Source organism: Antedon bifida, chromosome 1 (assembly GCF_963402885.1).
Source record: "Antedon bifida chromosome 1, ecAntBifi1.1, whole genome shotgun sequence".
NCBI classification, from domain to species: domain Eukaryota; kingdom Metazoa; phylum Echinodermata; class Crinoidea; order Comatulida; family Antedonidae; genus Antedon; species Antedon bifida.
Genome location: NC_136226.1, coordinates 8,267,075 through 8,283,969, shown reverse-complemented (window position 1 = coordinate 8,283,969; position 16,895 = coordinate 8,267,075). Strand labels below are relative to the sequence as shown.

The window sequence follows — 16,895 nt, the reverse complement described above, 5'->3', positions numbered from 1 at the left end:
GCCACGCTTAAAATAAATAGCTTTAATTGTGAGCTGATGCTTGGAACCTTTCGGGATATGCTGGATAGATGACTTTTTGTTAAATAAACTATCAAGTGATTGAACACAATGTATGCTAATCTTACTACTTCCAGAATGGCTTAGGCTTCTTTATGTCAATCAATTCAAACAGTGTAGTTATTCTTACCATAATACTATACCATATTTTTTATGTATATAAATTCAAAAATTGGATCTAGGACAAATTATGAAAGGGCATACATTGAAATAAATATTAATATGTACAATACAGTACCAGTAATAAGACTGCCTATAGACTGCCATCTAGAGTATCTATGGTTACCAGATGCCTAATATTCAGGGAAGTAAAAACTCCAATAATAGTTTTTTGTCTACTGCCCAAGGCAAAGCGTTTTATAATATAATTTAGCTGTTCATAACTTCTTGCAGTTAAAAGAAAGAGAACTTCACCAGTAAATAATGTATAGCAGATCCAAGAAAAAGTAGGACATGAATAGAATGTCAACAACCTTTAAGTTCTAAAAAGAGAAATATCCGGGAAACTGAAACGCACATGGATACTATCTATTTCCAACCAGGAGCAATAAAAGTTTGTGTCAAAGTGTACGTCAATTTTCAGCGTTGAATCCCTGTACACCAGGCTAAGATCACAATGTTTCCTGGAGGGTGGTGTTACAGGTGGTACTAAAGTTTGCATTGGTATCTATTGCCAGACATCAATGGCTTCTGGCTCATTTTAAATGGTCATTTAATTGCACTGAACCATTTGAATAGTGTCTATAGTCACTTGACCTGGTTCTGATATTGATGTGTAATTTAACTGATATCAGGAAAACTACAAAATACAAAATTTAGAACTTCCTTGGACAACATTAGTTAAAGCTCTTTGATCTTCATAAAATAGTTTTATACAATGTCTGATATTATTATTTAATACAAGAGTGATCCATGAAATGGATTGATTACTTTGACAATGGGCAGCTTATACCCTATTCAGACACCGGTTGTAATAATTGTGAAATCCAATACCTCTACATTTGCTATACACTTTAAAGCTTGGTTTCCACCAAAAACACATGCACAATACAATTTGACAAATCACTATCGTGATTGGATATTTACGTTGAACTTTGCTTACAAAATAATAATGATAATAATTGTCTTTTGTATAGCACCTTCCTAACCAAAATAAATTTCCTCTGAAGCGCTACGAACACAAGGCTCGAACTAGAGGTAGAAATTACGTCATTTCATATGCTATGCGAAAGAGATGGGTTTTCAGCAACTGTTTGAAGATGTCAATTTTAGCATTCTTGATTCATTGTGTATTGCATAAGGATGGACCTTACGTCCTAGTAGTAGAGTACCAAGTTTTAAATCCTACTATTTAATCGAGATACAAGTGTTGCCAATTATTGTATTTCTCTTAATTACCACGACCCATTACCACTTCTACGCAATCGATCACAAAATGATGAATACTACTATGTCCATATGTGGTATGTTGCTTCATTTATGGCATTACTCAAATTCTTCATTTTAGATAAAGTGCTTTTTGAAATATATCACTACAGCTGGTCTTATCTCAACTCAAACACCATATCATGTACAGTGTTGATGTTAGGCTTTAGAAACTATGGGTAAACAGCTATTGTGTATGTTGGTGTCCATTACTATCTAATCTTGCTGCGGTATATGGAAGAATGATCCTCACTATGGATAGAAACAAAATATGCTTGGACAAACACTGTTTTCTTGACCCTTAGGTTATTCATCAACACCCAAAATATCTTATTCCAGTTTCCAATAATTTTATGTTAAAAATTCATTCATTCATTATACCCAGTACCGTTTTAATTTACGATCAATCGAAATCACCTAACATATAACAATTATATTGCTTATAATAATATTATGTAGAACTTTTATCAAATCACTTCAGAATCAATTCAAATTTTTGTTATAATGCACTTTTTATACAAAGCTCAGCGGACCTGATGATATCACATACAGCTTTTATCTCTCCTATGGGTCCCTTCATGTCAAACTACCACTAAATGGCACTCATTCAGTCAGTCCACAGCAGGGACTGAGATGGACTAGTACACAAGGATGACCCCTACTCTTAGCCAAAAGACACATCTTAACCACTTTAATTGTTCTAAATCTAATTTTGTTTTTAACTTCTGATGTCTCAATTGTCTTGCTACTAATATTGCTTATTACAGTACTACTGTACCCTGTAAAGTTAATAATCAACAAGTTATTCTATGGCCTCTAGTTGTCATAAACAGTTACCAAAATGCTTTATTCAGACATCTAAACTATACCTTCAACTAAAAAATACATATGGCATACTCATTGAATTCCATTTTGACCTTAAATAAAGTTAACAGCTAGATTTATTACAATAAAACAAAGCAATTTCATAAACTATTTACAACTGTACTTCTGTACATAAGGTATTTCACAAATCACAAAACATTCAGTCATAGCTGAGTGGTCATTAAATGTTCCCAGAGGGCCACCTAACGCCAGCCTCAAGCACATATAGAATGTAAACTTGGCATTGCCAAGGAAATCTTAAGACTGCTACATTAATAGTTTCCAAGTATTACATTAAATATAACAAAACATTCTAAGATTGGCCCAGACAATGTATTTGTTTATGTGAAATATTTCACATAGTGTATTGTTTCTCCTATATTAAATTATTAGTTAAAATTTCTATACAATTACAACAATGTAGTCTGCATTATAAACTCGTAAGATTCTTTTCAGTACACTTTAAATAGCACATGGCTGATAAAATAAGTTTTCTCAGCATGGTAAGTTGAAATTACCATCACAAAATCAATATAAAAACAGGCCTTGGGGTTCAATTTATATACCCTAACAAATCCTATAGGACCACCTTAAATAATCCCCAAATGACTATTCCCTCTTAATGAAAGACCAATTGATTTCTAATGGGAAGCAAACCTGTGCAATTTTATATAAAAACTAATGCATTTTCAAGACTTCTGGTATGCCACTGCTCAGGGGCAAGTGGTAGGTCCTTGGCAAACAGATGTGTTAGGGGCCAAATTAGCTAATACCTATATTGGCTGGTAACAGTTAATATATTTATGAAGAATACTGGCTTATTCATTTACATAGGCTTTGGAACACCACAAGCTAAAACAAATTACATTAAAGTTACACAGGTAGAGGGCCAGTATTGAGGCGACCACGGGATATTAAAAGTTACACAGCTAGAGGGCCAGTATTGAGGTGACCATGGGATACCAACTTTCTAAGAAAAAAATATGCTTTAATATGTTCATGATTTGCAAAAAGCGCCTACATTAATGTAATTTATTCTGGAACATAATATATCGTACTAGTAATGTAACATGTTATGACAGTCCCCTTAATTCTGTTACAGCTTCCTATCATCCACAATGATGTAACCTTTAAATTGATACCTCATATGTCATTGTAAATCTTCCTTTCAGTTCAAAATCCCTTGGTGTTGACAGTTGACATTGCATAAAATTGCTCCAAAATAATTTTCTGCATTCTGCACAATTAACGAAGCAATTTCTTCTAACATAGACAGTTGATTTGAATCTTAAGAAAAGAATGCTTCAAATATCCACAAGGAATGGTGTTGTAATGTTACCATTGTTTTTAATCCAAAACAGAGCAGTTGAGATGGTACCCTACCTTATTTGCACAGGAGATAAATCCTAAACCACAAGGAATACTACAATATTTATTATTCATTACCGTAAAATTACTATAAAAACCATAATTAAACCATTCACTAGATTTATTGTTCATTGCAAACTGCAATACCTTGCTCCATGCTCAGATTTAAGCCCACATTGAGGTTATACCAAACAAGTCATTTCTGCAACCACATGTTTTTTATTAACATGGAAATGATAAGAAAAATTAATAAATCTTTTATCTCAGCACCATACAATTCAATTAAATATTTTCTTGTTTGTCTAGTTTATCATATCAATTTATATTACAAACTATCTGGCATAAGAAATCAAAGGTACCCCTTGATGCGGTCACTTAATATGTAATTCTAAATTCCACAAAGGAAATTGAAAGTGTGTGAAGTATAGGTAAAGCATGTCCATTATATGTCTTTTTCAATTTACATCAATTTAACTCCAGTTCTCCACGTATTCCAAGATTGCCAAATGTCCAAATGATTTTTTAAACTATTATAAAATTGACCTATCAATTTCTGCACCTGGCAATAAACAATTACAGACAGAAAATTATTTGATCAAATTTCTTGAATAATAATTGTTAAATCTATAAACTGCATTTAAATTCTAAATTCCTGCTGTCAACCAAATACAAAAGTGTCTGAATTCTGCAAATGTAATAAACTCTGTGTTGATCTTATCTATGTAGTCGGTAAAACATAGGGAGATTGAAACGACATAAATCATTAAGTTGGAAAAGTTGCATTAATTCTGCAAATTCTGTGAACTTCTGACTCAAGAATAATACTCTCCTCTCTTGTGATCATTAGGGACCATGTCTAAATTATTCTACTGCAGTTACTGCAGTAACTACTGCAGTTACTGCAGTAACTACTACAGTAACTACATTTTGTTTGCTATTAAACTTGTTTATATGCAATTATTTAGCAAGCTGTTTCTGAGGGTCTGTTTCTGCTGCATAAAAATAACTGGTTAAAAATGGTGTGAATAAATTACTACACTTGTAGTAACGTTTGAATTAACCGCCAGGACCAATTGCATTTTGGGTAATTCTAACGATTTTTGTCAACGACCACCCACTGATTTAAACGGTTATTTTCTAGCAAAAATAGAGCAGAAATGCAGTCAATAAAATTTTTGAAATAATTGGTTTATTCGGCGCTATGCAGCAGAAACAGACCCTGAGTAATCATGCACACTATAATATTGCAGTAACTTCAGTAGAATCATTTTTACATGATCCCTTAATAAGGCTTTGCTTATACATCATAGAAGACATTGAAAGTTGTCGGATTAGGACGGTATAATATCATCGAGACCAGGAGATGTGCGTACTGGTAGCTATGTAGGAGAATCTCAATTGGGTTAAAAAATTAAACAAAACTATACCTAATGAATAATACAGTAATATAAATAAATAATTACTGAAGGTGGTCGTAAAATGGCTTTATTATAGTAAATTGTTTGTCTTTTTTATAGTGTTTTAATGAAGAAAACAACATATTAAAATTCAGAGAGAAAATGTGCACAATTTGTACAGTGCTAGTGCATGCTACATATGCCAATATATTAGGTTTGTATCAGGGTGGGCTTTTTTTTATCCCCTGTCAGTATTAGTTCAACCCTTCAACTCGCTATAAATCTGTAGATCTCACAAGATAAATGAAGATGAAAATGTGTTGAAAGAATTCTGTAAATCTTGATTAATTTGAATGAATTTCATAAACTAAAACCCGAGAATGACTCATAAATTGTACTGTACTACTGAATATAATACAAAATTAATAACAATTCATTTAAAGTTGACAAATTTAGTATAAAATGGGCCAAACATCTTAATTATTATGTGTTACACACTGTGAAATGACTTTTTGACCTTTGCTGTGTTGACACTAGTACATATGGTTGCCATCACTACAATCATAATTAAAATTAATGGAAATGGAATGCTGAGGTTGAAATTTAATAAATAACTATTCCATGATCATTTGGTACATGAAGGCCAATACAGGTATAAACAACTTATAGATCACTTATTTAAATGAATGTACCTTACATCAATGACTGAAAGGCCAATATCAAAATTAACCATACTCATTTCTTTGAAGGAATGCTGTTTATTCAAGTACTGTACATGACAAGGTCAATATACCCAATACCATAATTTTATCAATGTATGAATGTTGTAGAATCAAATACATTGGGGTATAAAGAAGAGAAGGAATCATTAATAGCTTTACAACACCGGAGATGCCCATTTACCTACCAGGACTAGAACTTTTTCTAGTTGTAAAAAGTTAGCAAAATGAACCACTTATCTAGCTAGCAAACAAATCTGTATTATTATTATAGAAATTGGAAGATCAAGCACCTTTTCTTAACTAAAAAGTAACTAATTTTTCAAAAAATTCAACCACCAAACCTTCATCTAGCTTTGGCATTTCAACTAGAAATTATAGCAAAACGACAAAGCAATTTCTAGTAGTTTGCTACAATAGAATGAATTTCAAACCCTGCCCACAAATATATGATCAATAAAAAGAAATGTTTAATATAAAAGTTTTAAAGATGGTCAACATACCTCACTTTCTTCTGTTTCTGGAGGTTCACATTGAAATTCTGCATCAAGTGGATCAGTTGTAATAGATAATTCCTGTACAGTCCCCTACAATTAGAAAATATACATTGTTAATTTATGTTGAATTTTTGTTTAATATTTTCTGTTAATGGCGTTTGGTTGTTTGTATATGCGAGTTGTTCTAATTTGTAGTTCTGGCAGACAAACTCAACTTTCAGAAATCTTGTCTTCTCAGACTGATTTGTTCCGAGGGTCAACTTGACCCTTATATAAAATATAGTTGATTATTATACATAAATAAATAATAAATATTTGGAAAAATATGTGGCATAAACATTTGTACGCACAAATCGCTAAAAAGGAGAAAATTGTTTTTATATTTAACAATCCTTGAAATACTTCAATACCTCAAATGTGCTACGTCCATCATCTATATCTGTTAGACGTCCAAATTTTGCAACAAACACTGCAGCCTCGTTCGGGAACACAAGATCTCCTAATTTTCTCACGATTACTTTTCTATCGTATTCCTCACAGTTAAAATACAAAGTTGCCACATGTCTACGAACACTTATCGAAAAACGTGTCCATTTTTTCATCATGCTTGGAACTATAAATGAGGCGACCTCTCTTGTTTCAGAAATAGTGTCACTATCCGACAGAAATAAAGTAATAATCTGTTTATTATTATCCGATAAAGAAATGTTAACACCTAGAATAACAACAGTCTGATAATTGTCCAAAATACCGAAGAGCGGCCCTCCATTTGCAGATTTAGGCTTCAAAACTGCTCTAATGGTAAAATCCTGAGTAAGTCCATTATCAAAGAAGGATCCAGCCTGTCGTGCTAAGTTTGAAAACGGACGAATCTCATAGGCAGGTTGGTTAGACATCATGCCCATGGTGAAGTACACTTCTTCCGGTAGTGGAAAGCCAATTATTCCAAGGAGATCTATAATCCGGTATTCTAGAAACAAAAAAAGAAATCTATGTTAGAAAATGACAAATTTGTAGTTTTTAGAGGCAAATCACTACTGTACCACATGCACTGTTACTATGGATGTGCTCATTCCATTATTCTGCAAAATTCCTGCAGTATATAATACTGTTCTAAATAAAATATTATATAAATCATAAACCCAATAAATATTAACTCCACAAAATGAATTTTCATTTGGTTTATCAACTTAAAAAAAATCTATTATGACCACTAAACACTGCAATCAGTATACAGTACTTTAAAGACCTTAAAGTCAACTGTTATCTACAAATAGTCTAGTTCCTGATGGTCACTTATAAATGATAAAAACTTATTATTGACCGCTATAGTATATTATTTTCATAGCATGTCAATAATGTTTACAACTCTAGCATAGCCAAAATATTTTCTTTTAAATATCGAAAATAAAAATAATGTTGCAGTAGCAATAATGATTTGCAAATCATACTAAAATTTGAAAAAGAAAAACGTTTGGCATTATTTGGTAATACAGGTATTCCAATTGAGGTACCACACCAAATAGAATTTCTTACAGTTACTTCCCACTCATTTAGAAAGTTTTATAGTAATTTAACAATAAGTCTATTGGTTACTGTATATTATCAAGACTTAGAAACAAAAATGACCAGCTTTCTGAAGTTTGTTTTCAAACATTCTAAAATGGGCTTAATTCACTTAACATTTCAAGTACAATAATAAAAGGGTTTGAAGCAGAATAAAAATGGCAGAAAAACTAGAATATCAAAGCTTGGTAGGTATTGTAAAGCAATTGTTACATTAACTATTAGCCTGTAGGCAAAGTAAATGCTTGAGGAGTGGATACCATTCTTCAGTTGACGTCAATTGTTGGAAATACAGATCAATGAAATATTGTATAAATAAGCAATGCATCGCTTCCTTTTATCAAGAAGTTTATTGGAATTTGACAAAAGAAAGTCAACTACCAGTTAAACCTCCTAAAAGGATTTATTTAATTATAGCTTTTATTAATTCTATACACTACAATCACTTCAAACAATTCCGATATCAAATGCAAATACTACTATTTAAACATTGCTAGCTTATATTGAGGTGATACAGGCCTACACATTTGTTTTGCTAAGGCCGCAAATTTTCGGCCTGGTTTCAGCAGCAATCTGTTTTTATTTCTGCTTTAATCGTACACATTTTCTCCATGTGAGGTTGGCCTAACTGTCAAAACATTAAATGAGAGTTCAATATATCAAAACTGTAAATTATTTGTAAAGGGATGGATATACAGTATGGAGTGTAATGTAGAATGCATTTCAGGCACATAATAAAATACATTAATTAAAGAATTAATCTAGCTATAAACTACATGCAAATTTCAAACCACTGCAAAATAAAGTATTAACACCTTTCATAATAGGCCTGTACATTCACATTTCTGTACCAAAATAGTTCATAATTAAGATTTTAATTTATTCATATTTCCATAAATATGAACATACTGTACATTTTGAATTGAGTTTTATATCACATTTTAGCAACATTGGTATCACAAATAATATTAAATAGAGCATTTGTAATTGGGAAATTTTACTGTTGAAAGGAATTTAATCCAAAATTTGATCATCATAAAATTAAATCATTTTTAAAGTGTATGGTATACCAAGGTGTACACACACATTCAGCTACAGTAGCTATTTATATCCCCAGGGTATTTTTAATAGATTATCTTTGAACTTTCACATGCAGTTTAACTGTATTATGACCTGTATCCTGAGGTAACATTTCCAGGTCCTGTTTAGGCCCAGGCCTTTGAAAATCATATATAAAGGGCTTATGTTGATATTGCATTTCGTACCTCTTGCGCACATGTAAGTATTGTGCATGGGAAACATTAGTTCACGTGGTACTACCTAATTTGAAATGGGATGGGGTTTGGGGGGTTGGGGGGGGGGACACCTTGTTTCTAACTTTCAGGGAACACCTAGTTTCTAACTTTCAGGGAACACCTAGTTTCTAACTTTAAACCCAACATAATGCTATTTATAAATGTATAACTTATTATTGGAATGTCTGTAGGTGTTGACAAGTTTGCTTAGTAAGTGTGAATCTGTATGGTATGAACTAAACTAGGTCCAATCCATACACCTGTATTGTAACTATATTATATTCTATTGATCAATCAACAGGTAAATTACAGTCACAGACAAAGTGATATCCTCATAGGAATTTGTTAGGTCACCAGAATAATAGTTCCCTTAGGTACAGGATTAGTTTCACTCCATTTACTTGTCATTCTAACTGTAATTGTCTTGTGAAACTTTATATTTAACAGAAATTAAAAATTCAATTGCTATTATATGTTATCACAAAATATGTGCGTTACCCTTATAGCATTTTGGTAAATGCATTTTCTCTCGTCATCGCAAAACATACTATACTATTTTAATTAGCAGTGGTTATCTGATATTCAATCAATTCATAATAATCTAACTGCTATCAAATCAGTTGTTACATAAATAAAAAATGTATTTAAACCACGAAAATATATGGTTGATATTTATTATATTTATGAATTTATGTTTTAAAGAATTGCAATAATAATAAATATTATGAATGTTTTTGTGTGCCTCATTATTACATTTTGAAAGTACCATTCACAGTGTGCATGAATATTAATTCGATAAATAATGTGACATTAGTAGGCCCTATGGATGTTTTAGAATAATTAGAATCACAGAAACCAAGTATATTATATTTAATATTATTTTAATAAAATTACATTACAACCAAATGAATTAGCAATATCATAAGTAAAAGCGTTACTGTACTAGCAGTAAAACAGGCTGAAACGCAAAGTAACTCACCAATATATGAAGCCACTGTCGTCGTCAATCCTACAGACAACATGCATAAAAAATGGTGTCATTTTCTTAATATACAGTGTAACTAGAGCACTAATTCTAAGTTAATGTTTGATTGAACTATAGTATCTTTAATCATTGAAAACTTTAAATATTTATATAATTTATAAGTGATTTATTTTGAGACTTAGAATGACTATAGAAGGAAACTTGGCAATCGTTCTATATAAACAACTACCAAAACCAATTTTGAAGAACAACAACATTATCAGAAACAGGCGGCCTTAGCTGAAGTTGTCCATCAATGACCATTTCTTCATACAAATTCAATCATGTTTGCACACTATTGTAAAAGGGTTTATAAAATGCTGTCCAGAACGGCTTTGTTGTATTTGATTGTTAAATATTGTGTTAACAGTTTATTATACATACAATACAATTATTATAACTGTTTCATAATGGTGTTTGCAGAGTTTAGGTTGTTTGAGTGTGAATAGATTGATCAGTTGCTGGTAGCAATGGTAATGATGTATGATTGTGTGGGGAGCTGGGGATACTTATGATAAAGATGCATGGTGGTAGTGACAGTATTGGTATCAGTGATGAAAATGGTGGGTGTTGGTTGAATGTGGCAACAATGATGAAGATAACTGATGATGGTAGCGAGGTAGTGTTAGTAATATCATTGGAATGAGCTATGAAACTGTTGTAGTTGTAGTGGTAGTGTTGACATTGTTAATAGAGATGAAGATTGGTGGAAATGGTGATAAGAGTTGTAAATTTGAAATGATGCAGGTGGCAACGATGGCAACTAATGATGTTTTAGATAGTATTGTCTGTTTGTTTATTGTTAAGGTGTTGGTTGTGGTGTATACTGTGGTGTGGGGAAGGGGTAGTATACTGATGGTATTACTGAAGTAGACACTTGATACTAGAAATGGGATGCGCTTGGTATTTCAATGCATGGGCAGCACTTCAGAAGCAGTCCTGTTGGACAATAATTAATCAAACTAACTTTGTCTTTTGACAGAACCAATAATACACAATCAAACAAACAAGGTTAAAAAAGGTTAAACATATAGACATTTCCACCATACCATCAATCGGTGTGTGTGGGCTCCTTAAGCAAGTTATTCATGAAAACACTATAATAAACTTTAACATTACACTTCAATAGGATGTAAAAGGGTTCTGATAAAAAAAAAACAGGAACTAATAAATGGTTAATACTTCCAACAGTAATATCAATTATGCTACACAATAGCAACTCTATACTTTGTAAATCAGATTTTAAAACAAGTTTTCCAAGGCTATGACAGACACTTATAATAGAAGTTCACACAGAGTACCTGGTAATTTCCTCTGTTTATAAAAGGCCCTCTATTGAAATATCTGTTGATATTTGAGCTCTGTCTGAAAGCTGGCTATTGAAAAAGCTTTAGAAATTCAATTAGTTTGATTAGCAAATTGGGAAAGGTGACGAGATGTTTACTATGTCGTAAGCACTGTCCATTTTGTTTAAACTTTACATAATGGATTACTCTTACTTACCTGCTTTCAACCATAATCTCTGGTATCTCTAGTATAATTGCATTCATCATCAATTTTCTGAGTTTATTTTCATATGAAAGAATCTCCTAATTTGACTGATTCTTTTTATGACCACAAACAACAGAAAATTCTGGGGGTTCATAATCGGCAATGGACTACGGTGGTCTTTTATACTCTCACCCGTTTCACTGTCGGCATTTGGTCCGATCCAAACAGCAACTCAGTAGCAAATCAGCAAGGAGGTAAACTCCTTTGATTGGGCTTGGAATTTGTTGTTTTTTAGTCAAAACCGTTAGATATGACTAATAAATAAGAGGAGGAAGCTATGGCTCAATCAAGGATTTACTTGATTCAACACGATTACAAAAAACAGTTATTTGTATATTTATAAATTGGGATGTAATACAATTATTACAGTGAAAATAAATCTGTGTAAAAATAAACTGAAGCCAAAGTTCAAAGAATATACCATTAATGGAAAAAGGTATGTTACAAAGCAACCAATGGAGGAAACTTAATATTTGTTCTCTCTCTATGGGTAGAAATGGCTGGTTGATTTATCCAGATAAAACCAGGCACAAATTCATTTTCTTTTCTATTAACAATTCTAAAAATGACAATTTGTTGGAAGTTAACCACTGTTACTGTTAAAAGATCGCTGCAAGATATTTGGCGAAATGTATTACTATTTGATAAGCATTCTAAAAGCCATACAATCTCTTTGTTGTTTGATTCAATGGGCGAGATATATACAGTACTTCCCAGCTTTCTGCTTCAACAGAATTGCACACAATATAATTTAATACAATGAACATGTATGTATAAGAGATTCACAATTATGTGAAGCCGTATTTGTTGAATTATCTATGGGAAAGTTTATTTTCATCAATTGATATACCCTCTGGAATTAAATTTCAATCAATTACAGTTTAGACCCTTAATTTTTCTTTTAAAAGTGGGGAGCGACAACAAATTACTTATCTATTATCAACTTTATGGGAAAAATATATAACGACGGTGTTTTTAATGGGTTTATTATGCATATAACAAAAACTGTCTACTCTTGGTATGTTCCTGGGGTTAAAAAATTATATATCTTTAAACTAATCATCACATTTTAAGGCAAGCAATATCATAAGTAAAAGCGTTACTGTACTAGCAGTAAAACAGGCTGAAACGCAAAGTAACTCACCAATATATGAAGCCACTGTCGTCGTCAATCCTACAGACAACATGCATAAAAAATGGTGTCATTTTCTTAATATACAGTGTAACTAGAGCACTAATTCTAAGTTAATGTTTGATTGAACTATAGTATCTTTAATCATTGAAAACTTTAAATATTTATATAATTTATAAGTGATTTATTTTGAGACTTAGAATGACTATAGAAGGAAACTTGGCAATCGTTCTATATAAACAACTACCAAAACCAATTTTGAAGAACAACAACATTATCAGAAACAGGCGGCCTTAGCTGAAGTTGTCCATCAATGACCATTTCTTCATACAAATTCAATCATGTTTGCACACTATTGTAAAAGGGTTTATAAAATGCTGTCCAGAACGGCTTTGTTGTATTTGATTGTTAAATATTGTGTTAACAGTTTATTATACATACAATACAATTATTATAACTGTTTCATAATGGTGTTTGCAGAGTTTAGGTTGTTTGAGTGTGAATAGATTGATCAGTTGCTGGTAGCAATGGTAATGATGTATGATTGTGTGGGGAGCTGGGGATACTTATGATAAAGATGCATGGTGGTAGTGACAGTATTGGTATCAGTGATGAAAATGGTGGGTGTTGGTTGAATGTGGCAACAATGATGAAGATAACTGATGATGGTAGCGAGGTAGTGTTAGTAATATCATTGGAATGAGCTATGAAACTGTTGTAGTTGTAGTGGTAGTGTTGACATTGTTAATAGAGATGAAGATTGGTGGAAATGGTGATAAGAGTTGTAAATTTGAAATGATGCAGGTGGCAACGATGGCAACTAATGATGTTTTAGATAGTATTGTCTGTTTGTTTATTGTTAAGGTGTTGGTTGTGGTGTATACTGTGGTGTGGGGAAGGGGTAGTATACTGATGGTATTACTGAAGTAGACACTTGATACTAGAAATGGGATGCGCTTGGTATTTCAATGCATGGGCAGCACTTCAGAAGCAGTCCTGTTGGACAATAATTAATCAAACTAACTTTGTCTTTTGACAGAACCAATAATACACAATCAAACAAACAAGGTTAAAAAAGGTTAAACATATAGACATTTCCACCATACCATCAATCGGTGTGTGTGGGCTCCTTAAGCAAGTTATTCATGAAAACACTATAATAAACTTTAACATTACACTTCAATAGGATGTAAAAGGGTTCTGATAAAAAAAAAACAGGAACTAATAAATGGTTAATACTTCCAACAGTAATATCAATTATGCTACACAATAGCAACTCTATACTTTGTAAATCAGATTTTAAAACAAGTTTTCCAAGGCTATGACAGACACTTATAATAGAAGTTCACACAGAGTACCTGGTAATTTCCTCTGTTTATAAAAGGCCCTCTATTGAAATATCTGTTGATATTTGAGCTCTGTCTGAAAGCTGGCTATTGAAAAAGCTTTAGAAATTCAATTAGTTTGATTAGCAAATTGGGAAAGGTGACGAGATGTTTACTATGTCGTAAGCACTGTCCATTTTGTTTAAACTTTACATAATGGATTACTCTTACTTACCTGCTTTCAACCATAATCTCTGGTATCTCTAGTATAATTGCATTCATCATCAATTTTCTGAGTTTATTTTCATATGAAAGAATCTCCTAATTTGACTGATTCTTTTTATGACCACAAACAACAGAAAATTCTGGGGGTTCATAATCGGCAATGGACTACGGTGGTCTTTTATACTCTCACCCGTTTCACTGTCGGCATTTGGTCCGATCCAAACAGCAACTCAGTAGCAAATCAGCAAGGAGGTAAACTCCTTTGATTGGGCTTGGAATTTGTTGTTTTTTAGTCAAAACCGTTAGATATGACTAATAAATAAGAGGAGGAAGCTATGGCTCAATCAAGGATTTACTTGATTCAACACGATTACAAAAAACAGTTATTTGTATATTTATAAATTGGGATGTAATACAATTATTACAGTGAAAATAAATCTGTGTAAAAATAAACTGAAGCCAAAGTTCAAAGAATATACCATTAATGGAAAAAGGTATGTTACAAAGCAACCAATGGAGGAAACTTAATATTTGTTCTCTCTCTATGGGTAGAAATGGCTGGTTGATTTATCCAGATAAAACCAGGCACAAATTCATTTTCTTTTCTATTAACAATTCTAAAAATGACAATTTGTTGGAAGTTAACCACTGTTACTGTTAAAAGATCGCTGCAAGATATTTGGCGAAATGTATTACTATTTGATAAGCATTCTAAAAGCCATACAATCTCTTTGTTGTTTGATTCAATGGGCGAGATATATACAGTACTTCCCAGCTTTCTGCTTCAACAGAATTGCACACAATATAATTTAATACAATGAACATGTATGTATAAGAGATTCACAATTATGTGAAGCCGTATTTGTTGAATTATCTATGGGAAAGTTTATTTTCATCAATTGATATACCCTCTGGAATTAAATTTCAATCAATTACAGTTTAGACCCTTAATTTTTCTTTTAAAAGTGGGGAGCGACAACAAATTACTTATCTATTATCAACTTTATGGGAAAAATATATAACGACGGTGTTTTTAATGGGTTTATTATGCATATAACAAAAACTGTCTACTCTTGGTATGTTCCTGGGGTTAAAAAATTATATATCTTTAAACTAATCATCACATTTTAAGGCTGTACAATAGGGCTATAAACTACTGTACTAAAGTGACCATTTCTATTTCCAACTACATACTTTGGCTAGCTGATATATAATCCATGTTTTAATAGTATATGTGTTTTAAATTGAAATAGCTATTTTAATTTACTTTTTATTCAACAATTGTTTTGCATTGAAATAAATTATTTTAAGGCGGCAGTAGCTATGGCAGTTGAGAGACTTGCCCAGCTTGATAATGACGGACAGCTATGAATACCACGCCTTTCCCATAATCACAAAAGCTTCAAACTTATGACCCAAAATATGGGACCAATTACATGTTTAAACGACTGTGATAAATTGGCTATTATTTTAATTGATTGCTCAATCAGATTCCTGCTATATGGCTCATCATTATCCAGGCAGGAACTGGTCAAAAACAATTGAGGATTTTTTGAGCAATTTGATTGACATCACTATAAGGACAACTATGGTAACGATTGCACAAGTTCACATTTGTTAGTATTTAAACTACATAGAATTTACATTCCATTTGAAGAGTGAATCCCACTTGTATGTGCACAGTAACATCTCCACGGAAAATCACCATTGGCTGGTACTACTACAGAATATTATTTGGAATGTAAAAATTGATGGACAATTCACTAGAAATTTGGCTGCGAGTTCACTTTGAAAATCTTGATGCGACAATACTTTGTCTGTGTTTGAAACTGAATAGAATAAATTGTCACAAAAGAGACATTTTAAAATTAAACACTATAACTGTGTTCTTCACACAATTCCTATTATCAAAGAAACAATATCAGAATATTTGTACTTTTGAGGTCAAAAATAGTATGTATCTAGCCATTGATTTACTCCTACATAAATAGCATCCTCCTGTAAATTTAACGCCATATCTACCAATACAATAGCCTAATACATGTTTCATTACTAAATTTTTCATTCAACAAGATGGTATAATTTCTACCAAGTTTCAAGAACATTTAAGAGAGTGCAAATACTATCTTACTGCCAAATTCTTTTTCAATTCAAACTTTCAAATCATTGAAGAGGTTCACTGTATAGTACATCCTGTAAAGTTTCAAACCACATTTATTTTTAAAACATTGGTTTGTTTTTCTTTGGGTAATTATTCACTTACACAAGACCTAAATGTCAAATTGTTTGATTAATTGCAATCCTATCCATAAATCATTATCAATACAAGCAATATCAAAACATTGGGACCACCAACATGCCTACTTGAAAACTTAGGCCCTGTTTCTGCTGCAAAAAAATAACCGGTTATTAACCCCAATTTCTTGCAAGCAGGAGCAGGACAAATTTTC

The 16,895-nt window shown here is 32.1% G+C and overlaps 1 protein-coding gene across 1 annotated transcript in view; it reads right to left on the bottom strand.

Moving 5' to 3' along the window:
• Window positions 1-16,895, bottom strand: part of LOC144840514 (uncharacterized) — a 60,812-nt gene that overhangs the window by 36,255 nt on the left and 7,662 nt on the right. Inside the window, exons 3-4 of the mRNA XM_078696346.1 lie at window positions 6,738-7,297; window positions 6,334-6,417 (exon numbers count right to left, since the gene is read on the bottom strand). Coding sequence (XP_078552472.1) covers window positions 6,334-6,417; window positions 6,738-7,297 — 644 coding nt within the window. The remainder of the gene's footprint in view (window positions 1-6,333; window positions 6,418-6,737; window positions 7,298-16,895) is intronic.